Source organism: Lagenorhynchus albirostris, chromosome 9 (genome assembly GCF_949774975.1).
Source record: "Lagenorhynchus albirostris chromosome 9, mLagAlb1.1, whole genome shotgun sequence".
Taxonomy (NCBI): Eukaryota; Metazoa; Chordata; class Mammalia; order Artiodactyla; family Delphinidae; genus Lagenorhynchus; species Lagenorhynchus albirostris.
The window spans coordinates 65,852,401-65,874,970 of NC_083103.1; the positions used below are offsets into that span (position 1 = coordinate 65,852,401).

A 22,570-nucleotide genomic window follows, 5' to 3' on the forward strand; every position below is an offset into this window, starting at 1 on the left:
TAGCCAGATGAGTGCAGGGAGAAGAGAATTCTACGCTGCCCTTGAGTTTTGACAAGGACTCTCTGGAAGGAGAAGCCTCTGTGCTTTTTGTTCATGCATTTGGCTGAGTTTCCACACCCATGTATTCTTTAATCTCTAGCAACTTCAGATGGCAAATGAAAAGTACATGTATCCTGCCCAATAAAATAAAAGAGATTACTTTTATTTAAATAAAACAGAAAAGGCAAATGTACATCGTTAACATTATTACCACTTTAAAAAATAACGCAGCCATGATATCTCTTGAAGGTAAAATGAAGTTAAACACAGTGAAGTATACTTGATTTTCCCCATTCTAGAAGTCCCCAGGATAGAAGCCCCTCAGCTATTAGAATTGCCGAGACCTTGATCAGGTTTGTGAGCTGTTCCTGATCATTTGGGTCCACACCAAATGAAAGGTCTGAGAGGGAAAGAGAAAGAGCGTGAGAGGAAATTACAAATGAGGGAACTTCTGGCAACATTAATAAAGCTTATTATACCACATTCATAATCTAGAAACACCCCTATCCAGCCCTGGGGTCTTTGGATATAGTGGGGTAAGAGTGGGCATGTAGAAAAGAGACTGAAATGGTCCTCCACGCTGACACATAGAAGTAGAAAAATATCCTCAGAGTTAAGTAGCATATCATTCCTACTTGTCCAGGATTCATTGCAAAGTCCTATAATCCAGGTGCGAGAGTTTCCCACATTCACCTCCCAGTAATGTTTGCCAGTGGTGAAGGTCTGAGCACCCCATGAAGGAGTATTCTCTGAACTTGCTGGATTACGGGGCACGTCTTGATGGTCAGGACTGCACTGCAAACGTCTCAGGTCTTCAGTCAGAGCCACATGACAATTTCTTATTTTATGATCCAACGTAACATACACTTCAGTAAAAAGAAAACAGCAAAGTCAAAGAACAGAGTTTTAAAGTTCTGAGGGACGGACAAGTGTGGCGGTATTGTGGCAGAGGTTTAGCAACCAAATCTCTGGAACAAAGCAAAGCTGGTTTGCCTTATTTGCTGGGAATATTCCAGCCCACCGTGACCATTTTCAAGGTGCCAGCCATTCAGTAATTGCTCCTAAAATTCTGGAACTTGTAACAATTCGCTCCCATGAGTGTGTCAGTACGAGCTAGCTCCAGAACACCCCTTTACCAAAGGTTACTAAACAGAGTGTGTCACTGGAAATCCAGAGAAAGAACAGGAAGGGCTTCTTGTCTATCTAAAGAGCCAGAAAATCTCTAATCGTACAACTAGATGAAGAAAAATTTTGAGAATACATAAAGATGTGGGATATCAGCCTCTGGCTTATTTTTACTAACTAACTCCTCAAAAACTGGGGAGTTCATTCATAGATGTCAAGAAAATAGCAAAAAAACAAAGAAAAAAAAAACCAAAAAACAAAAAAAGAAAATAGCAAAATGGCCCTTAATTCACTTAAGTCCTCTCATTAATCCACTCTCACAAAATAAAATAGTAATAAATATATTATACATTATACTTTAAATATGATATTGTTTTTATTTTTAGTCCTAAATAGTGATCACATTGCTTAACATTTAAGCAAGTAAAAATAAAATAAACCAAAAACCCATCTGTGCCTTTTTTTAGAAGTGATTTCTCTCTTAGGATTTCTAATGGAGCCACCACTGAATCAGAATCCAACTCATCCCATCTCAGGCCTGCTTCTCCTTTGTCTGCCAGGCTCACCCTTCAGTTGCATTTGTCTTAAGGGGCCCTCTATGCAACAAATCATGGGTTCAATTTGTTTTGTGGTTGTACTTGTTGTATATAAAAATACTTTTAAGCTTTTTAAAAGTCTTGTGATTTTTCAAATGTAATTATTACATTCAATATTCAGATAAACATTTAAATAACAACATTAAGGTGATTCTAAGAATCTGAATATCTGCATATAATCACAGTTAACTACAAGATGAAATACACTGAATGGATATGCAGTTTTATAAGGCAGAGTGTTCTTTTTTTAAAATTTTAACTCACCACAAGTAACTATATAAGAAACTGTCATATTCGATTGATTGTTTTTGACAGGCTTCAGTTAGCTTTCTCTGACTGATAATTAACAATAAACTATAAAGTTAGTTATAAAGCAGTGCCTGCTTCCCTGTTCTCTACAAAGAACAGACAGAGCAATGAAGAGAGATCACCAGCATGTATCTAGTCGTGAAGGAAATATTACTGCCTTCACCCAGAGAGCTGCCTCTTACCTCGGAAGCTGTTAAGCCTTTCCAACATCCCAGTGATGGCCCATGTACTGAGCTGTGGGTCCATAGGCTGAGGAATGTACAGCTGCATTAACTGACTCCTGTAAAAAAAAAAAAAAAAGACCCACTTACTAACAGGCCGAAAGGTACCATTAGCAGTCCACTGATGGTGCTGCATCAGAATCCTCATAATTAGGTGTGAAGGGTGTGAATCTAACTCCTCAGATGGAGGAACACTACAGTTGCTATTATATTTTACAATCTGTTTCCCTGCTCTTAGCATATCAATCTTAGTAGAATATGTCACCTCAATCATAATTGTGTCTGTTTCCTCTCTTGTAGCTTCCCTAGGGGATCCACACAGCAATTCTCATTTAATTCCTGAAATCTAATAGGTGGCAAATAGTTAGAATTTGCCATCTGATACATATGGATCCTCAGCACTATCGTATGTTCTTTCTTGATGATTCTACCTCCCTCCTCGTCTCAGCATCTGTCTACCTGCTGCCTCTCCCATAGATGACCAGGAATAATCCTCAAATATCAATAATTAGAATTTGGAAATTAGGGGGGCAGGAAAAATAGTTGTCTCTTTGCAACTTCTACAGTAAGTCTTGCAACTGAAACTACACTCCCCTCAACCCTACTTTCACCTAAGGGTAGACTATATAAAACCTGTCAGACTTTTAGAGAAGGAAGGAATAAACGCAGACAGAAAGAAGCTTCTCATTAAAAAGGGAGGGTCCATCTCAACAGAAATAGCCTGATCACTATCACAATTACCATGATTTGAATAGGGGGCAAACTTACCTTTTCATTGTGTCTCCCACATCCTGTAAAGAGAAAGAAAGGAAGGCTTAGCTTTCAGCAAAAGCTCTCCTGTTTAGTCTAGTTTGAGGATATGAGATTATACTGGGAAATTCACTATCTCCAGTTCTCTTCCTTGGGGAAAATCATTTGCCATTTCCCTTATCCTTAAAAAGATGAAACCCAGTCTCACATTTACATACAGTTGATAAAATCATACTCTTGATAAAATTGAAAGTCAGAAGATGTTCTTAGGGTGCACGAATGGCTGTGCTTTGTTGTAATCTACAGCAGGATTCACAGCGTTCCCCAAAGTTCTTATAAGGGTGTGAAAGCTAGAACCTCACAACAGAAAGAAGGCATACATCCCATGTTCACACATATTACCAAGTACACATACAAAGTTAAATTATCTGCTCACAAGCTGCTCTCTTGCAGCTGGTCAGAAACTGTAAATATAGTCGTCCCTGAGTATATGAGGGGAATTCATTCCAGGACCCCTTGTATACCAAAATCCATGGATGCGCAAATCTCTTATATAAAATGGCACAGTATTTCCATATAATGTATGCACAATTTCCTGTATACTTTATTCACCTCTAGATTACTTATAATACCTAATATAATGTAAATGCTGTGTAAATAGTTGTCAGCATTGACAAATTAAAGTTTTGCTTTTTGGAAATTTCTGGGTTTTTTTTTTTTTTTTTTTTGGTTTTTTAAAAATATATATTTTCCATCGGCAGTTGGTTGAATCCCCGGATGTAAAACCTATAGGGATATGGAAGGCTAACTGTATAGTAGAGGAATAGAACAAGAAGGTTTGGGAGATTTTCTTCTGGATCTGTTACTTGAACCTTTCCACACAGTTATCCTTCTTCCATATAAGGCAAAAGTGATGTTTCGTCTCCAGATTATACTGGAGGAGCAAAACCCGCCATCATAGAGGCAGAAGAAGAATCTGGACTTTGGAACCAGAAAAATAATGGAGGCCAAAAAGGATATAACTCCAGTGGATATAAATGCTTTCCAAGCAGGCTGGTGTTCAGCACCCTAACGTCGTTCCTTAGTCCTTACCTGGAGCATGTCCACGTCTGCTTTAAGGCACAGTTCCTTCAGCTCCTCATATATTCTTCTCAGGAGTTTCCCCATATGAACCATTCTGGCTACATTTCTCCTGAGTCGCTGAAAAACAATCTTGCCTTCAATTGCCAACATCTCTAAATGTTTTTGCTTTTCTTCCTGGAGATATTGATATACCTTAGGGTATTCAGCTCCTATCATCACCATCCGTAGATTTACAAAACCCTGCAGTGACATTGGATTAATTAGATCATGTATCTGGATGGTTTTATTCTTCTCCTATCATCTATTGTCTACGAGTTATGTATAGAATACTTGTCTTAGTTTGTTTGGGCTACTATAACAAAAGCACAATAGACTGCATAACTTATAAATAACAGAATTTACTTCACACAGTTCAGTAAGGTGGGAAATCCAAGATCAGTGCCAGCAGATTTGGTGTATGGTGAGAGCCACTGCCTAGATAGCTTTTTTTTTTTTGCTTAATAATGATTAAAATATATTCTACTTTACAAAGCGCATTCACATACTTGGTTTTCATTTTTTTTACCATATGCATGTATCTTTTTTATTGAAGTGTAGTTGATTTACAATATTGTATTAATTTCAGGTATACAGCAAAGTGATTTGGTTATACATACATATATATATATGCATATATCTATATTCTGTTTTTTCCCAATTCTTTTCCATTATAGGTTATTACAAGATATTGAATATAGTTCCCTGTGCTCTACGGAGGTCCTTGTTGTTTGTCTGTTTTATAGATAGTAGTGTGTATATGTTAATCCCAAACTCCTAATTTATCCTTCCCCCCACTTTCCCCTTTGGTAACCATAAGTTTTTTTCTATGCCTGTCGGTCGATTTCTGGTGTGTAAATAAGTTCATTTGTATCATTTTTATTTTTAGATTCCACATATAAGTGATATCATATGATATTTGTCTTTCTCTGACTTAATTCCCACAATATGGTAATCTCTAGGTCCATCCATGTTGTTGCAAATGGCATTATTTCATCCTTTTTCGTGGCTGAGTAGTATTCCATTGTATAAGTATACTACGTCTTCTTTATCCATTCATCTGTTGATGGACATTTAGGTTGCTTCCATGTCTTGACTAGATAGTCATCTTTTGGTTGTGTCCTCACATGGCAGGAGGGCCAAGCCTCCACAGGGCTGCTTTTATAAGAATCCCACTCATAAGGAATCTGCCTTCATGACCTAATCACCTCCCAAAGGCACGACCTCCTAACACCATCACTTTGGGGGTTAGAATTTCAACATTTGAACTTGGTGGGGAGGGGGAGACCCAAACTTTTGGACCATACCTTCTGTTTTCTCTGCTTCAGAAGGATGGGTTCTCAGAGAACTGCTGGTTCACTCCCTTCGCTTCTTTAGATCTCTACCCTGATGTAACGTTCATAATGAGTCTTCCCTGACCAGCATACTTTCTCCCCAAGCCTGTACTATTTATACACATCCCTGCTTTAATTTTCTCCCAAGAACTTTACAAATGTGAGGTATTATAAATGTTACTCTTTTTTATTTGTCACATGACTTCTCTTACTAGATTATAACCAACTGAGGTCAGTGATTTTCTTCCTTTTGTCCATTTCTGTATCTCTTTGTGGGCCTAGAACAGTGAGCAATGCATCATATGCCCTCCTATGAATGAGTGGTTTATTAGGACATCCATCCTAAATGATCAAGAAAATTTTATTATTGCCTTTGGTATTTTCACAGCACTGTATACAGATTTCTGTTTAATGACATATTCTATACCATAGCCTGTTGATATGTCTTCTTTAGAAGTGATTGAGTTCTTTGAAAATAAAAATGTAGTTTATTTTTATTAAACCTTCCGTTTCAGGTTCCCAGTTCATATATGTGAATCAATGAATGATACAACCCAAAATCCTTAGGTAGACGTTCACAATCTTGCCATGGTTATAATTACATTTCTAGCCGTAACTCTCACTGCCTGCTTCATACCTTATGTACTAATTAATAGGAGCTACTTGCAGGTCCCAGACAATTCCATGATTTGTCTCATTTTTAGCTTTCTTGTCCCTTAGGTGTCTGTGTCATAAATACCCATTAATTTACAGATTCTACTAACACATTAGCATTGGGATGATTTTTACTTCTTTGAGAAGATTTTCTTAACATTCAAAGTTTATTAGTCTCCTACAGAACTCTATTTTTACCTCCATCCCAGTGACCATTGCATTTTGTTTTGTGATACTGCATTTTCTTGTCCCTGCTAAAGTACATTATTAGTGGTAGACATTGCTTTATCAAGAAAATCAGGAAAAACCTTTTAGTTACATATTGGGTTCATTCAACATGAAATCCTATATTGAAGGTCATGTATGTAGCTCTCTCTGATCACGCACTCAGGGGACATTATGATTTAATTCAAGTTCTTCCACTGTAAGTTACGAGGCTATTTGTCCCAAGCTGGTTCCAGTGGATACAGGGTCTACTGCTTACCTCCCATACTCTGAATATGTTGGTCACTTTTTTTATATTTCTCTGATTTTCTTTTTTCTTTTTCCAAATAGATTTCATTTGCATCAGAAGGTTCTCCTGCAAAATAACTATAAATTGGAGTACTAGAAAAGCAAAGGTAGTACATTTCAGATACTTAAAACAAGATAGAAGTGTATGAACATGGGACAAACAGTAAAGAGAGCAGAGATGTCAGTGATTTTCCTTGGGAAACTAACTGATAAATCAGAGATCAACCAAAAATAGAATGCCTAAATTTAGAAAATGTAATCTATTATCTGAGGAATCTAACACTGATATTGTAGTAACCTGGTCAATTTTCAGAAGTGAATCTTGCTTTATATTTAATTGTGAAATATTAGCCCTCAGTTTTCCTAAGGCACTATAAGAAAATATTGGCCAGTGTTTCTAAATCTGCTATAATTAGAACAGGATCATCGTAATCATAGTTGTAGGAGCCAATGACTGTTACTGAAACTAGAGATTTATCCAGCACGTTACTTACACTGAAATACCAGCACCCTAATTCTCATCAATTTCATCATCATTCCTGCTTTTCAGCCCAACAGAATTTAAACTTCAGGAGAACAAGAATGTTGTCTAGTTTCTTCACCACTTTATCCCTAGATTTCAGAATAGTGCCTGGCACGTGGTGTTCAGAAATTCGATTTGTTTCCTACATAAAATAATAATAACAATCAATGTATTTGCCTCATTGCCTATCAGATACAGGGTCGTCCACATTTCAAAGGCATTCAGAGATATCACTTACCCTGTAGTGCTCTGCAACCTGCTTTACTGGATAGTGTTCATGCGTGGCATGCTCTGGGGAATGAGAGCAGAACAAACACAGCAGGCTCTTGTCAGTTTGACAGAAGTAGAGCTTTATCACTTGGTGTATCCTACACATCTGCTTGGCAGAGCTAGGTAATTGGCAGACAACTGATCCTCTGGTAGGAAGAACATGTTCCTTAGCAAAAATAGTGCTTTTGAAGTCCATTTTCAGAGATACTGCCTTGCACACAGGACAGCAAGGAGCTGTTTGGACATCTTCCCACAAGAGACAGAGGCAAGGAGTACAAAATCTGTGCCCACAGCTAATGGTGACAGGGTCTGTGAAATTGTCCTTGCAGATGGAGCAGATGAACTCACTGGGGAAACACTGCGTGAAAGCAGATTCCATGTTTCTGAGAAAATAAAAGGAAAGGACATTCTTTACCCTTGGCATGTGAGTTGAGCTTTGAGCCTTCTCTCACTAATACACATATGTACTGTAGGAGGACAGGCCATGTTTTGAATAGGATGGCGAGGCACAAAGAGAGTCCTACAGACTGGTAAAATGCATTATTATTTTCTTACATTGGCCTCCAGCACTACTTCTCATTTCCCTATTAGAAATCCAGGATTTTTCACATATATTATCTCTCTTTCAAAGACAAATCAGAGGTTCTGGGCTCATTCATAGGCAGTGGGTCATATTGTGTCCAAAACTATCACAATTTTCCCCTTTTTTCCTCTCTCTGATTGGTTAGCACAGGGTATTTGTTCCAATTCTGGCCAATGAAATACGAAACTAAGACTCCTAGGACAATTCCAGAAAAGATTTTCTTGCTTCAGAAGAGATGCGTGGAATTTAAAAAAAAAATTGCTTTTTCTGTTTCTGGACATTTTTTGGATACAATACCCATTTGCATAGCCATCTTGTGGTCACAACGTGAACTAGCCTAAGGAGAAAAGACAATAGTCTAAGGATAACAAAAAAGATGGAAAGAAACTGGGTTCTTAACAATGACATTGAACAATAGTTACCTAATTCTGGAGACGCCAATTTCTGACTAAATTAACACAAATCCCTATACTAAAGGCCTAACAGAAGGAAGTTTGTGCTCACTACTGCATAAAAAAAGAACTTAGTACAGTATCTACTGTCATATGTGATACGTCAGGGGTTCAACAAAAATTATGAGGCATATCATAAGGCAAGAAAAATGTAGTCTGAACAAAGCAGTCATCCGAACCAGACTTAGATACAACACAGTTGTTAGAACCATCAGACAAAGAATTTAAAATAACTGTGATTAGTATGTTAAAGGCTTTTATAAAAAATGTAGACAACATGCAAGATAGGTAATTTCAGGAGAGGGATGAAAACTATAAGACAATCAGATAGGCTAGATATAATATATGCAGAGAATTTTGTGTTTGCGTTCAGGAGTAGTTGCAATACAAGAAAGAAAAGTATCAGTGACCATAATGGTAGGTCAATATAAAATACCAAAACTAAACACAAAGAAGAAAAACGAAGAGTAAAAAATTAAAACAGAACAGAGCATCAAAGAGCAGAAGGACATTAAATGCTGTTTAACATTGTTTAGCATCTGTGTAATTAGATTTCCAGAAGTAAAATAAAGATATAACAGAGCAAAAGAAACATTTAAAGAAATAATTTGAGAGACTCTTCCAAAATTAGTGACGGACACTAAAAAAAAGATCTACGAGGGAAGATGGCGGAAGAGTAAGACGTGGAGATCACCTGCCTCCCCACAGATACATCAGAAATACAGCTACACACGGAACCGCTCCTATAGAACACCCACTGATCTCTGGCAGAAGACCTCAGACCTGCCAAAAGGCAAGAAACTCCCCACGTACCTGCGTAGGGCAAAAGAAAAAAAAAAAAAAACAGAGACAAAAGGATAGGGACGAGACCTGCACCAGTGGGAGAGAGCCGAGAAGGAGGAAAGGTTTCCACACACTAGAAGCCCCTGCGTGGGCGGAGACTGCGGGTGACGGAGGGGGGAAGCTTCGGAGTCTCGGAGGAGAGCTCAGCAACACGGCTACGGAGGGCAAAGCAGAGAGATTCCCGCACAGAGGATCAGGGCCGACTGGCACTCACCAGCCCGAGAGGCTTGTCTGCTCACACGCGGGGACGGGCGGGGATGGGAGCTGAGGTTCCGGCTTCGGTTGGAGCACAGGGAGAGAACTGGGGTTAGCGGCGTGAAAACAGCCTCACGGGGTTAGTGCGCCACAGCTGGCCGGGAGGGAGTCCGGTAAAACGTCTGGAGCTGCCGAAGAGGCAAGAGACTTCTTCCCTCTTTGTTTCCTGGTGCACGAGGATAGGGGATAAAGAACGCTGCTTAAAGGAGCTCCAGAGATGGGCGAGAGCCGCGGCTAATAGCGCAGACCACAGAGCCAGGCATGAGGCACTAAAGCTGCTGCTGCCGCCACCAAGAAACCTGTGTGCGAGCACAGGTCACTCTCCACACCTCCCCTCGCGTGAGCCTGTGCAGCCCGCCACTGCCAGGGTCCCGTGATCCAGGGACAACTTCCGCGGGAGAACGCACGGCGCGCCTTAGGCTGGTGCAACGTCACGCCGGCCTTTGCCGCCGCAGGCCCGCCCCGCACTCCCTGCCCCTCCCTCCCCCTGGCCTGAGTGAGCCAGAGCCCCCAATCAGCGGCTCCTTTAACCCCGTCCTGTCTGAGCAAAGAACAGACGCCCTCAGGCGACCTACACGCAGAGGCGGGGCCAATTCCAAAGCTGAGCCCCAGGAGCTGTTAGAACAAAGAAGAGAAAGGGAGATGTCTCCCAGCAGCCTCAGGAGCAGCGGATTAAAGCTCCACAATCAACTTGATGTACCCTGCATCTGTGGAATACATGAATAGACAACGAATCATCCCAAATTGAGGAGGTGGACTTTGGAAGTAAGGTAGATTATTTTTTCCCCGTTTCCTCTTTTTGTGAGTGTGTATGTGTATGCTTCTGTGTGAGATTTTGTCTGTATAGCTTTGCTTTCACCATTTGTCCTAGGGTTCTGTACGTCTGTATTTTTTACTTCAAAAAAATTTTTTTCTTAATAATTATCTGTTATTTTAATAACGTTATTTTATTTTATCTTACTTTATTTTATCCTTTCTTTCTTTCTTTCTTTCTTTCCTTCTTTCTTCCTTCCTTCCTTTCTTCCTTTCTTTCTATTTTTTCTCCCTTTTACTCTGAGCCATGTGTATGAAAGGCTCTTGGTGCTCCAGCCAGGAGTCAGTGCTGTGCCTCTGAGGTGGGAGAGCCAACTTCAGGACACTGGTCCACAAGAGACCTCCCAGCTCCATGTAATATCAAACAGCGAAAATCTCCCAGAGATCTCCATCTCAACACCAAGACCCAGCTTCACTCAACGACCAGCAAGCTACAGTGCTGAACACCCTATGCCAAACAACTAGCAAGACAGGAACACAACGCCACCCATTATCAGAAAGGCTGCCTAAAATCATAATAAGGCCACAGACACCCCAAAACACACCACCAGACGTGGACCTGCCCACTAGAAAGACAAGATCCAGCCTCATCCACCAGAACACAGGCACTAGTCCCCTCCACCAGGAAGCCTACACAACCCACTGAACCAACCTTAGCCACAGGGGACAGACACCAAAAACAACAGGAACTATGAACCTGCAGCCTGCAAAAAGGAGACCTCAAACAAAGCAAAATGAGAAGACAGAAAAACACACAGCAGATGAAGGAGCAAGGTAAAAACCAACCAGAACTAACAAATGAAGAGGAAATAGGCAGTCTACCTGAAAAAGAATTCAGAATAATGATAGTAAAATGATCCAAAATCTTGGAAATAGAATAGACAAAATGCAAGAAACATTTAACAAGGACCTAGAAGAACTAAAGAGGAAACAAGCAACGATGACCAACACAATAAATGAATTTAAAAATACTCTAGGAGGGATTAATAGCAGAATAACTGAGGCAGAAGAAAGGATAAGTGACCTGGAAGATAAAATAGTGGAAATAACTACTGCAGAGCACAATAAAGAAAAAAGAGGGGCTTCCCTGGTGGCATGGTGGTTGGGAGTCCGCCTGCCGATGCAGGGGGCGCAGGTTCGTGCCCCAGTCTGGGAGGATCCCACGTGCCGCGGAGTGGCTGGGTCGCTGGACCTGCATGTCCGGAGCCTGTGCTCCGCGGCGGGAGAGGCCATGGCAGTGAGGGGCCCGCGTGCCACAAAAAAAAAAAAAAAAAGAAAATATAATGAAAACAACTGAGGACAGTCTCAGAGACCTCTGGGACAACATTAAACACACCAACATTCGAATTATAGGGGTCCCAGGAGAAGAAGGGAAAAAGAAAGTTACTGAGAAAATATTTGAAGAGATTATAGTTAAAAACTTCCCTAATATGGGAAAGGAAATAGTTAATCAAGTCCAGGAAGCACAGAGAGTCCCATACAGGATAAATCCAAGGAGAAACATGACAAGACTCATATTAATCAAACTATCAAAAATTACATACAAAGAAAACATATTAAAAGCAGCAAGGGGAAAACAACGAATAACACACAAAGGAATCCCCATAAGGCTAACAGCTGATCTTTCAGCAGAAACTCTGCAAGCCAGAAGGGACTGGCAGGATATATTTAAAGTGATGAAGGAGAAAAACCTACACCAAAGATTACTCTACCCAGCAAGGATCTCATTCAGATTTGATGGAGAAATTAAAACCTTTACAGACAAGCAAAAGCTGAGAGAGTTCAGCACCACCAAACCAGCTTTACAACAAATGCTAAAGGAACTTCTCTAGGCAAGAAACATAAGAAAAGGAAAAGACCTACAATAACAAACCCAAAACAATTAAGAAAATGGGAATAGGAACATACATATCAATAATTACCTTAAATGTAAAGGGATTAAATGCTCCCACCAAAAGACACAGATTGGCTGAATGGATACAAAAACAAGACCCATATATTTGCTGTCTACAAGAGACCCACTTCAGACCTAGAGACACATACAGACTAAAAGTAAGGGGATGGAAAAAGGTATTTCATGCAAATGGAAACCAAAAGAAAGCTATAGTAGCAATTCTCATATCAGAAAAAATTGACTTTAAAATAAAGACTATTACAGGAGACAAAGAAGGACACTACATAATGATCAAGGGATCTGTCCTAGAAGGAGACATAACAATTGTAAATATTTATGCAGCCAATATAGGAGCACCACAATACATAAGGCAAATACTAACAGCCATAAAAGGGGAAATCGACAGTAACACAATCATAGTAGGGGACTTTACCACCCAACTCTCACCAATGGACAGAGCATCCAAAATGAAAATAAATAAGGACACACAAGCTTTAAATGATACATTAAACAAGATGGACTTAATTGATATTTATAGGACATTCCATCCAAAAGAACAGAATATACATTTTTCTCAAGTGCTCATGGAACATTCTCCAGGATAGATTATATCTTGGGCCACAAATCAAGCATTGGTAAATTTAAGAAAATTGAAATCATATCAAGTATCTTTTCTGACCACATCACTATGAGACTAGATATCAATTACAGGAAAAGATCTGTAAAAAGTACAAACACATGGAGGTTAAACAATGCACCATTTAATACCCAAGTGATCACTGAAGAAATCAAAGAGGGAATCAAAAAATACCTAGAAACAAATGACAATGGAGACACGATGACCCAAAACCTATGGGATGCAGCAAAAGCATGTCTAAGAGGGAAGTTTATAGCAATACAATCCTACCTTAAGAAACAGGAAACATCTCGAATAAACAACCTAACCTTGCACCTAAAGCAATTAGAGAAAGAAGAACAAAAAAAACCCAAAGTTAGCAGAAGGAAAGAAATCATAAAGATCAGATCAGAAAGAAATGAAAAAGAAATGAAGGAAACGATAGCAAAGATAAATAAAACTAAAAGCTGGTTCTTTGAGAAAATAAACAAAATTGATAAACAATTAGCCAGACTCATCAAGAAAAAAAGGGAGAAGACTCAAATCAATAAAATTAGAAATGAAAAAGGAGAAGTAACAACTGACACTGCAGAAAAACAAAGGATCATGAGAGATTACTACAAGCAACTCTATGCCAATAAAATGAACAACCTGGAAGAAATGGACAAATTCTTAGAAATGCACAACATGCTGAGACTGAACCAGAAAGAAATAGAAAATATGAACAGACCAATCACAAGCACTGAAATTGAAACTGTGATTAAAAATCTTACAACAAACAAAAGCCCAGGACCAGATGGCTTCACAGGCAAATTCTATCAAACATTTAGAGAAGAGTTAACACCTATCCTTCTCAGACTCTTCCAAAATATAGCAGAGGAAGGAAAACTCACAAACTCATTCTACGAGGCCACCATCACCCTGATACCAAAACCAGAGATGTCACAAAGAAAGAAAACTACAGGCCAATATCACTGATGAACATAGATGCAAAAATCCTCAACAATATACTAGCAAACAGAATCCAACAGCACATTAAAAGGATCATACACCATGGTCAAGTGGGGTTTAACCCAGGAATGCAAGGATTCTTCAATATACACAAATCAATCAATGTGATACACCATATTAACAAATTGAAGGAGAGAAACCACATGATTATCTCAATAGATGCAGAGAAAGCTTTTGACAAAATTCAACACCATTTATAATAAAAACCCTGCAGAAAGCAGGCATAGAGGGAACTTTCCTCAACATAATAAAGGCCATATATGACAAACCTACAGCCAACATCATCCTCAATGGTGAAAAACTGAAACCATTTCCACTAAGATCAGGAACAAGACAAGGTTGCCCACTCTCACCACTATTATTCAACGTAGTTTTGGAAGTTTGAGCCACAGCAATCAAAGAAGAAAAAGAAATAAAAGGAATCCAAATTGGAAAAGAAGAAGTGAAACTGTCACTGTTTTCAGATGACATGATACTCTACATAGAGAATCCTAAGGATGCTACCAGAAAACTACTAGAGCTAATCAATGAATTTGGTAAAGTAGTAGGATACAAAATTTATGCACAGAAATCTCTTGCATTCCTATACATTAATGATGAAAAATCTGAAAGTGAAATTAAGAAAACAATCCCATTTACCATTGCAACAAAAAGAATAAAATATCTAGGAATAAACCTACCTAAGGAGACAAAAGACTTGTATGCAGAAAATTATAAGACTCTGATAAAACAAATTAAAGATGATACAAATAGATGGAGAGATATACCATGTTCTTGGATTGGAAGAATCAGCATTATAAAAATGACTCTACTACCCAAAGCAATCTACAGATTCAATGCAATCCTGATCAAACTACCACTGGCATTTTTCACAGAAATAGAAAAAAAAAATTCACAATTTGTATGGAAACACAAAAGACCCCGAATAGCCAAAGCAATCTTGAGAACAAAAAATGGAGCTGGAGGAATCAGGCTCCCTGACTTCAGACTATACTACAAAGCTACAGTAATCAATACAGTATGGTACTGGCACAAAAACAGAAACATAGATCAATGGAACAGGATAGAAAGCCCAGAGATAAAGCCACGCACATATGGTCACCTTATCTTTGATAAAGGAGGCAAGAATATACAGTGGAGAAAAGACAGCCACTTCAATAAGTGGTTCTGGGAAAACTGGACAGCTACATGTAAAAGAATGAAATTAGAACACTCCCTAACACCATACACAAAAATAAACTCAAAATGTATTAAAGACCTAAATGTAAGGTCAGACACTATTAAACTCTTAGAGGAAAACATAGGCAGAACACACTATGACATAAATCACAGCAAGATCCTTTTTGACCCACCTCCTAGAGAAATGGAAATAAAAACAAAAATAAACCAGTGGGACCTAATGAAACTTAAAAGCTTTTGCACAGCAAAGGAAACCAAAAACAAGACAAAAAGACAACCCTCAGAATGGGAGAAAATATTTGCAAATGAAGCAACTGATAAAGGATTAATCTCCAAGATTTACAAGCAGCTCATGCAGCTCAATAACAAAAAAATACCAAAGAACCCAATCCAAAAATGGGCAGAAGACCTAAATAGACATTTCTCCAAAGAAGATATACAAATTGCCAATGAACACATGAAAGAATGTTCAACATCATTAATCATTAGAGAAATACAAATCAAAACTACAATGAGAATCATCTCACACGGGTCACAATGGCCATCATCAAAAAATCTACAAACAATAAACGCTGGAGAGGGTGTGGAGAAAAGGGAACATTCTGCACTGTTGGTGGGAATGTAAATTGATAGAGCCACTATGGAGAACAGTATGGAGGTTCCTTAAAAAACTACAAATAGAACTACCATATGACCCAGCAATCCCACTACTGGGCATATACCCTGAGAAAACCATAATTCAAAAAGCGTCATGTACCAAAATATTCATTGCAGTTCTATTTACAATAGCTAGGACGTGGAAGCAACCTAAGTGTCCATCATCGGACGAATGGATAAAGAAGATGTGGCATATATATACAATGGAATATTACTCAGCCATAAAAAGAAAGGAAATTGAGATATTTGTAGTGAGGTGGATAGACCTAGAGTCTGTCATACAGCGTGAAGTTAATCAGAAAGAGAAGATCAAATACCATATGCTAACACATGTATATGGAATCTAAGGGGGAAAAAAAAGGTCATGAAGAACCCAGGGGTAAGATGGGAATAAAGACACAGACCTACTAGAGAATGGACTTGAGGATATGGGGAGGGGGAAGGGTAAGCTGTGACAAAGTGAGAGAGTTGCATGGACATATATACAGTACCAAACATAAAATAGATAGCTAGTGGGAAGCAGCCACATAGCACAAGGAGATCAGCTCGGTTGTTTGTGACCATCTAGAGGGGTGGGATAATGAGGGTGGAAGGGAGGGAGATGCAAGAGGGAAGAGATATGGGAACATATGTATATGTATAAAACTGATTCACTTTGTTATAAAGCAGAAACTAACACACCATTGTAAAGCAATGATACCCCAATAAAGTTGTTAAAAAAAAAAACATAAGTAAGGAATGAAAAAAATAAATAAAATAAGATAAATTAAAAAAAAGATCCACGATTTTCAGAGAATATGAAACAGAAAAATACAAAATGAATAAGCAAACAAAAAACACACTCAGAAAAAAAAAAAAAAACACACTCAGGCAAGTCATATTCAAACTGAATAAAAACCAATAACAAAGAGAAATTCTTGAAGGGAGCCACCGAAATAGAAAAAAGAGAAATGAAGATTATATACAGAAGAATAAAGACAAAAATTATGGCAGAAACCTTATCAGAAACCATGCAAGCAAGCAGACAGGTAAGTGACATCTTTAGATTGCTGAAAGAAAACAACTGTCAACCCACAATTCTATATCCAGTGAAAATATACTTCAACAGTAAAATAAATATTAGAATTTTCCAAAAAAAGACGAGAGATTTCAGTTCCATCAGGCCTAATCTGTAAGAAATACACAGCGAAGTTCTTCAGACAAATGCATATGATGCTGGGAAGAAAACTGATCTACAAAATGAAGAACACTGGAAATTCAATAAAGACAAAACATATGCTCTTATATTTTAATTTTTTAAAGATAACTTACTGTTTAAAGCAATAGTTTAACAATGTATGTGTTTATGAAACTTATGACAACGATGACACAAGAAATGGAAAAGAGGAATTGGAAATACTATAAGGATTTTACATTACATGAAAAGTAATATAGTATTACTGAAGGTGGATGAAGTTTATTTAAAGAGGTATATTTTTAACTATATGTATTCATAGATGACATGACTGTGAGTGTAGAAAATTCCGAAGTATCTACTAAAAAAATCCTGGAAGTAATAAGTAAGCTTAACAAGGTCAGAGAATAAAAGGTCAATATATAAAAGTTGATTTCATTTCCCATATACAAGTAATGAAAAACTTGTATTTTAATTTTTTTGAAACTCATATTTATAATAACTTGAAAAAGTGAATTAACAAAATGCAATAAGTTCTAGAGGTCTGATATACAACATTATAGCTATACTTAACAATAATGTATTATATAATTAAAAATGTGTTAAATGGGTAGATCTCATGTTAAGTGTTTTTATACTACAAAAAGAAGATAAATTAAAGAGGCAAAGGAAACTTTTGCAGGTAATGTATTGATATGTTCATTGTCTTGACTGTGATGGCGGCTTTGTAAGTGTTTACATATATCAAAAGTTTGTCAAATTGTACATTTTAAGTATGTGGAGTTTATTCTTTGTCAATTATGTCTGAACACATAATTTTAAGTTTTAAGAAAGTGAATTAACTAGTTATCATTTTTAACAAAATATGTGCAGGATCAGCATGGCAACAGCTACAGAACATTGATGAAAGAAAAGAAAGATCTAGATAAACGGAGAAACATATCATGTTCATACACTGAACAATTTAATATTGATAAGGTGGTAATCTTCCTAAATATGATCTATCAATTCAGTGTAATCTCTAACAAAACTCTAGAAAAATTTTGTAGGTACCCACAAGATGTTTTTAAAATTTGTTATGGTATACCAAACAAATAGAATAGCCAAAACAATCCTAAAAAATAAAATCAGAATACTCACGTTACTTGATTTTAAAACTTAGTGGAATTCCACAGTATTACAACAACACAGTATTGAGAAAAGGATAGACATACTGATCATTAGAACTAAACAGAAAGTGAAGAGGAGACCTGCAGAAATACAGATTTTTTACAAGTGTAATGGCACTTCAATGGAGAAAGAACAGCCTTAGATAAAACACCAAAAGTACAACCCATGAAAGAAATATAGATAAATTTGACTTTATCAAAATTTAAAACTTTCACTCTCTGAAAGATATAATTATAAGAATGTAAACCAATCCACACTCTGAGAATATATTTGCAGTCAAACAACTGATAAGGAACTCATATTCAGAATATAAAATGAACACTTAAAACTCAAAAATTAGAAAGCAAACAACCCAATTTTTTACATGGGCAAGAGATATAAACTTCACTAAAGAACATATTTAGATGGCAAATGAGCATATGAAAATGTGCTCAAGCATTAGTCATTAGAGGCATTGGAATTAAAACCACAATGACATATTGCTATATGTCTGTTAGAACGGCTAAAATAAAATTTTTAAAAACTGACAACATCAAATGCTGGTAAGGATGCAGAGCAACAAGAACTCTCCTTTACTGCTGGTGGGAGTGAACAATGGTACAGTCACTCTGGGAGACAATTTGGCAGTTGATTTTTGTTTGTTTGTTTTGTTTTTATAAAACTAAATGAAGAATCATCACACAGCTCAGCAATTTCACTCCGAGATATTTATCCAAATGAACTGAAAAGCCTGACAAGACAGAAGACAAAACTTCTCTGGATCCACAAAGATCACAGAAATGTCTCACTCTTCCTATTAAACTTGGAACTACTATGAAGGGAGACACTGCAGAAGTTTCTCCCCTATGAGTCAATAGGGAACCCCCTCAAAATTTGCCCCATCTCCTCTCCTGGCTTCCTTAAGTCTCAGCAAAGCCTAACCATGAAGACATTTAGCCTGAGAATTAAGATACTATATCCTAAAGAAGCTGGGAGAATTATCCAGCATGTACTTGAAGAAATTATGAGAGTCCCCTTAGGACTGGATTTTGAGCATGCCTGATCAAGGGGGCTAGAACATAAAACAGGATAAGAGAGAGTTTATTGGTCTGGGAGCACCTTCTCAGGATATAGGATATAACACTCTGGAAGGATATTAGAAGATTAGAACATTTGTGGCTTGCAGACTCCTACAAGCCTGGAAAAAGCAATGGCCCATGCTTAGTAACAATGAAATGCATGAATTGCTCTGTAAGATGGGACAGGATGGGATTAAAAGGCAAAAGAGGCTTCCCTGGTGGCGCAGTGGTTGGGAGTCCGCCTGCCGATGCAGGGGATACAGGTTCGTGCCCCCGTCCGGGAAGATCCCACGTGCCGTGAAGCGGCTGGGCCCGTGAGCCATGGCCGCTGAGCCTGCGCGTCCGGAGCCTGTGCTGCGCAACGAGAGAGGCCACAACAGTGAGAGGCCCGCGTACAGCAAAAAAAAAAAAAAAAAAAAAAAAAAAGGGCAAAAGGGCATTTGTATCTTGGAGTGGATATATTATGAGGTCAGAAGGTCAACCATAGCATTGTGTTTGTCAATAAAGAGAATGCGCTATTCACCAAGGTTATCACAAATGTGCTGGTGAGAGGGATCTAGCATCAGAAAGAAGTTCAGTGGTAGCTATCCTCTCCAGGATTGAGATGATGATAAAAGTGCTTACAGAGCTTGGCTACTGATATCACTCAGATGATAGGGCATTTAACTGCCAGATGCCAGCAGACTGCATTTTTGTAATGGCCAGCAAGGATTGAGCAGGAACCAAGATGGCTTGGCCCACATGGAATTGCAGAGATGGTTAATAAAATGAATAGGATCCCCGGGGGCAGAACAGATACAAGAGAAGCCAAGAATACTGCTTTAAGATATAATCAAAAGAAATCAAGAAAGTGTGATCAGGAGGCAGAGGGTTGTTTTCTCCAATTAATGTAATGATCCTTTTTTCCAGTTCCCAGGACTGAGACAATTTTCAGACTTCGAACTCCTTGATTGATGAGGTGACCACATCCCTAGGCGTAAGTTCCCTGTGACACCGTGACACAGTATTATATACTGTAATGATTACCCAGTCCTAATCCAAGGGGACCTATGGCTAATAACTCAAGTGACTGTTCATTAGGAAAATGGGAAGATGTATACATTTATATTTCACACAGGGTATGAGATTTAATTGATACCTGGAGACCTGAAGCGTAACCCTCACCTCATGTTAGACTGGGAACTAATGAGAATCAGGTAAGAAATGCAGCTCTGGAAAATCCCAGAGCATAGTGAGTCTGTTGGGTCTGTAGACCCACCTAGTGGTCATTCTCTTGGTAACTGAACATGCACTGGAAACACAGAAGACCTCACTCACAAGTCTGGCAGTTGACGCTCTCTGAGTTACCTCAGCTGGGGCTGTTGCCCAGAATATCTTCATATAACCTCTTCATGTAGTTGCTTGGGGGCTTCCTCACAGCATAGTAGTTTGCTTCCTAGAGCGAGGAGCCCATTACTGTCAGATGGAAGTTATTCTACCTTTTGTGCAACACAGAGTGTCTTATCTGTTATTGCCACAACCCTACCCATGTTCAAAGGGACGGAACACTTTCAACAGGGAGCAGTATTGAAGTTACGTTGTAGGAAGAGAATGAGGGATGGGATATATTGTTGAGTCTATTTGGGGGTAAGGAGGGGAGGAATAAAACCCGCTATATCTGCTCTTCCTAAGAAGCTGATCTCAGGGATCTGCATCCAGAGAGTGAGGGCCCTGGATATAGTAGATTCAATGAGATAGCTCCACACTTCAAGCTCCACATTTCTATTAAATGCATCTCTAGTTCTCTGGAAAATTGGCACAGTAAATATTTCTTCTGTTGTGGGGTCCTTCAAGGACAACTGGACAATTACTCTGAATACAACATAGTAAAAGAGTGTTGACACAGATATGCACAATACTGAGTGGGAGAGATGTTCATCTCCTCATACAGCACCAGGAAAAGACTTGGTGATTCTAGGACTGAGTGGTGAAGAAGGTCAGTACCTCTCCTCTGCAGGAAACCCCTTCTGATGTCTCCATATTTCACTGAAAGTCTTATTAATATGGGCCTTGTGGACTTCTGTCCATGGGAGTATTTCTGAGTAGAGGGTGGCATATCCTGCCTTTAATAGACAGATGTTAAAAACCCAGAGCTGAGTCATCCACTGGACTTTACCAGTAAGTGTGGCCCGAAGAGACTGAAACTTGCTCCCACTCTCAGACAGAAATTGCTCTATTCTCACAGTCCCCGTGCCTCCCATACTCTGAAGGGACAGTCAGCCTAGTTCTTGTGGCCTCCCACTCTTCTGGATTGTGGAAGTTTCTGATGCTGGCTCTGAGACATGGCATCTCTTTGCAAAAATCTAGTGTCTATATTACCACTCTGCTGTGAAGGAACAGGCCCTGTCCTTGCCACAGGCTTTTGACTGTCTTCTTATATGCACCTCTCCTCTGGCCCTACTGAACCATGATGTCTGACAAAATCACTCTGACATCTTTCTCCTTCTCCTTCAGTCCTCTGTCTGGCCCGGATCTCAGTACAAAAATCTGGAACGTCTCTACCCACATTCCAGGGCTCTGCCCTGGCTCTTCACTTTCATAACGAAAGATGTGTTGATCATCTAAATATCCCAGAGTGAGAAATGGCTGCTGCTTGTTCTTACCTGAGACCCAGCAATAAAGATGTAGGATCAAAGGGAGGAAGTGGCAAAAGAAGTTTTCCAGAATGTTCAGTCAGGTTCCTGTGATGTGGCCTCATTTCCAGAAGCTGGAGTGAAGGTTCTCCTGTCCTGACTGATTCCACAAACATGTGAGGAGGTCATGCCTAACAGGACAAGGGGTATTTGGGATTATGTAATAGGAAGAAAGGAAGAGGAAAGTAAAGTCCAGGTAAAGGATCAGAGATGAGACTAGAACAATAGAGACATGAGGAGTAGAGAGGAACTTAGAGAAAGCAGTGCAAAAGAGATGCATTTGTAGAGAAATTAGCATAAAAGGGTTACTGTGACCCTGAGGGCAGATATAGAGAAAAAGAGGTTCAAACAGTGCCTGGACCAAAGTAAACTGTCCTTACTTTATTTGATGTGCCAACAAATCCAAAAGAAAGATAATCCTTGGGGAATTTCAGCAGGGTTGTAGACAATATGAGATACGGATACGGGAGACAACAGGCAAAGCTTCCTGCACATTTCAAAATTATTCTCGGTGGTAGAAAATCCCATTTCAAGGAGTTGGCATGAAGCTTCTGCTGTTTCTTAACACCCAAAGTGAAAAAGACAGTGGAGAGCACTGTGGCCTGTGGTTAAGAGCACAGGCCCTGAAGCTAAACTGCTGAGTTTGATTCTCAGACCCATTGTTCACTAGCCCTGGTCAACTTGAGATGACATGCGACCATGTTCCCATTTGCAAAACAAAGTAGGTACCTATCTCAAAG

General features: G+C 38.9%; 1 protein-coding gene across 2 annotated transcripts; it reads right to left on the reverse strand.

Moving 5' to 3' along the window:
• Nucleotides 1-244: 244 nt before the first annotated feature.
• On the reverse strand, nucleotides 245-7,832 carry LOC132526225 (tripartite motif-containing protein 77-like). 2 transcript variants are annotated; one of them, XM_060160199.1, is made up of 6 exons: nucleotides 7,422-7,832; nucleotides 6,632-6,727; nucleotides 4,133-4,363; nucleotides 3,059-3,081; nucleotides 2,252-2,349; nucleotides 245-905 (listed from the first exon to the last, which is right to left on the reverse strand). In XM_060160199.1, exons 1-6 carry the CDS (start codon nucleotides 7,830-7,832, stop codon nucleotides 412-414), a joined length of 1,353 nt encoding a protein of 450 aa, XP_060016182.1. In that variant the 3' UTR covers nucleotides 245-411. The 2 variants fall into 2 exon arrangements, with proteins under 2 accessions (XP_060016182.1, XP_060016184.1); XM_060160201.1 differs by lacking the exon at nucleotides 4,133-4,363.
• Between the last annotated feature and the right edge of the window lie 14,738 nt (nucleotides 7,833-22,570).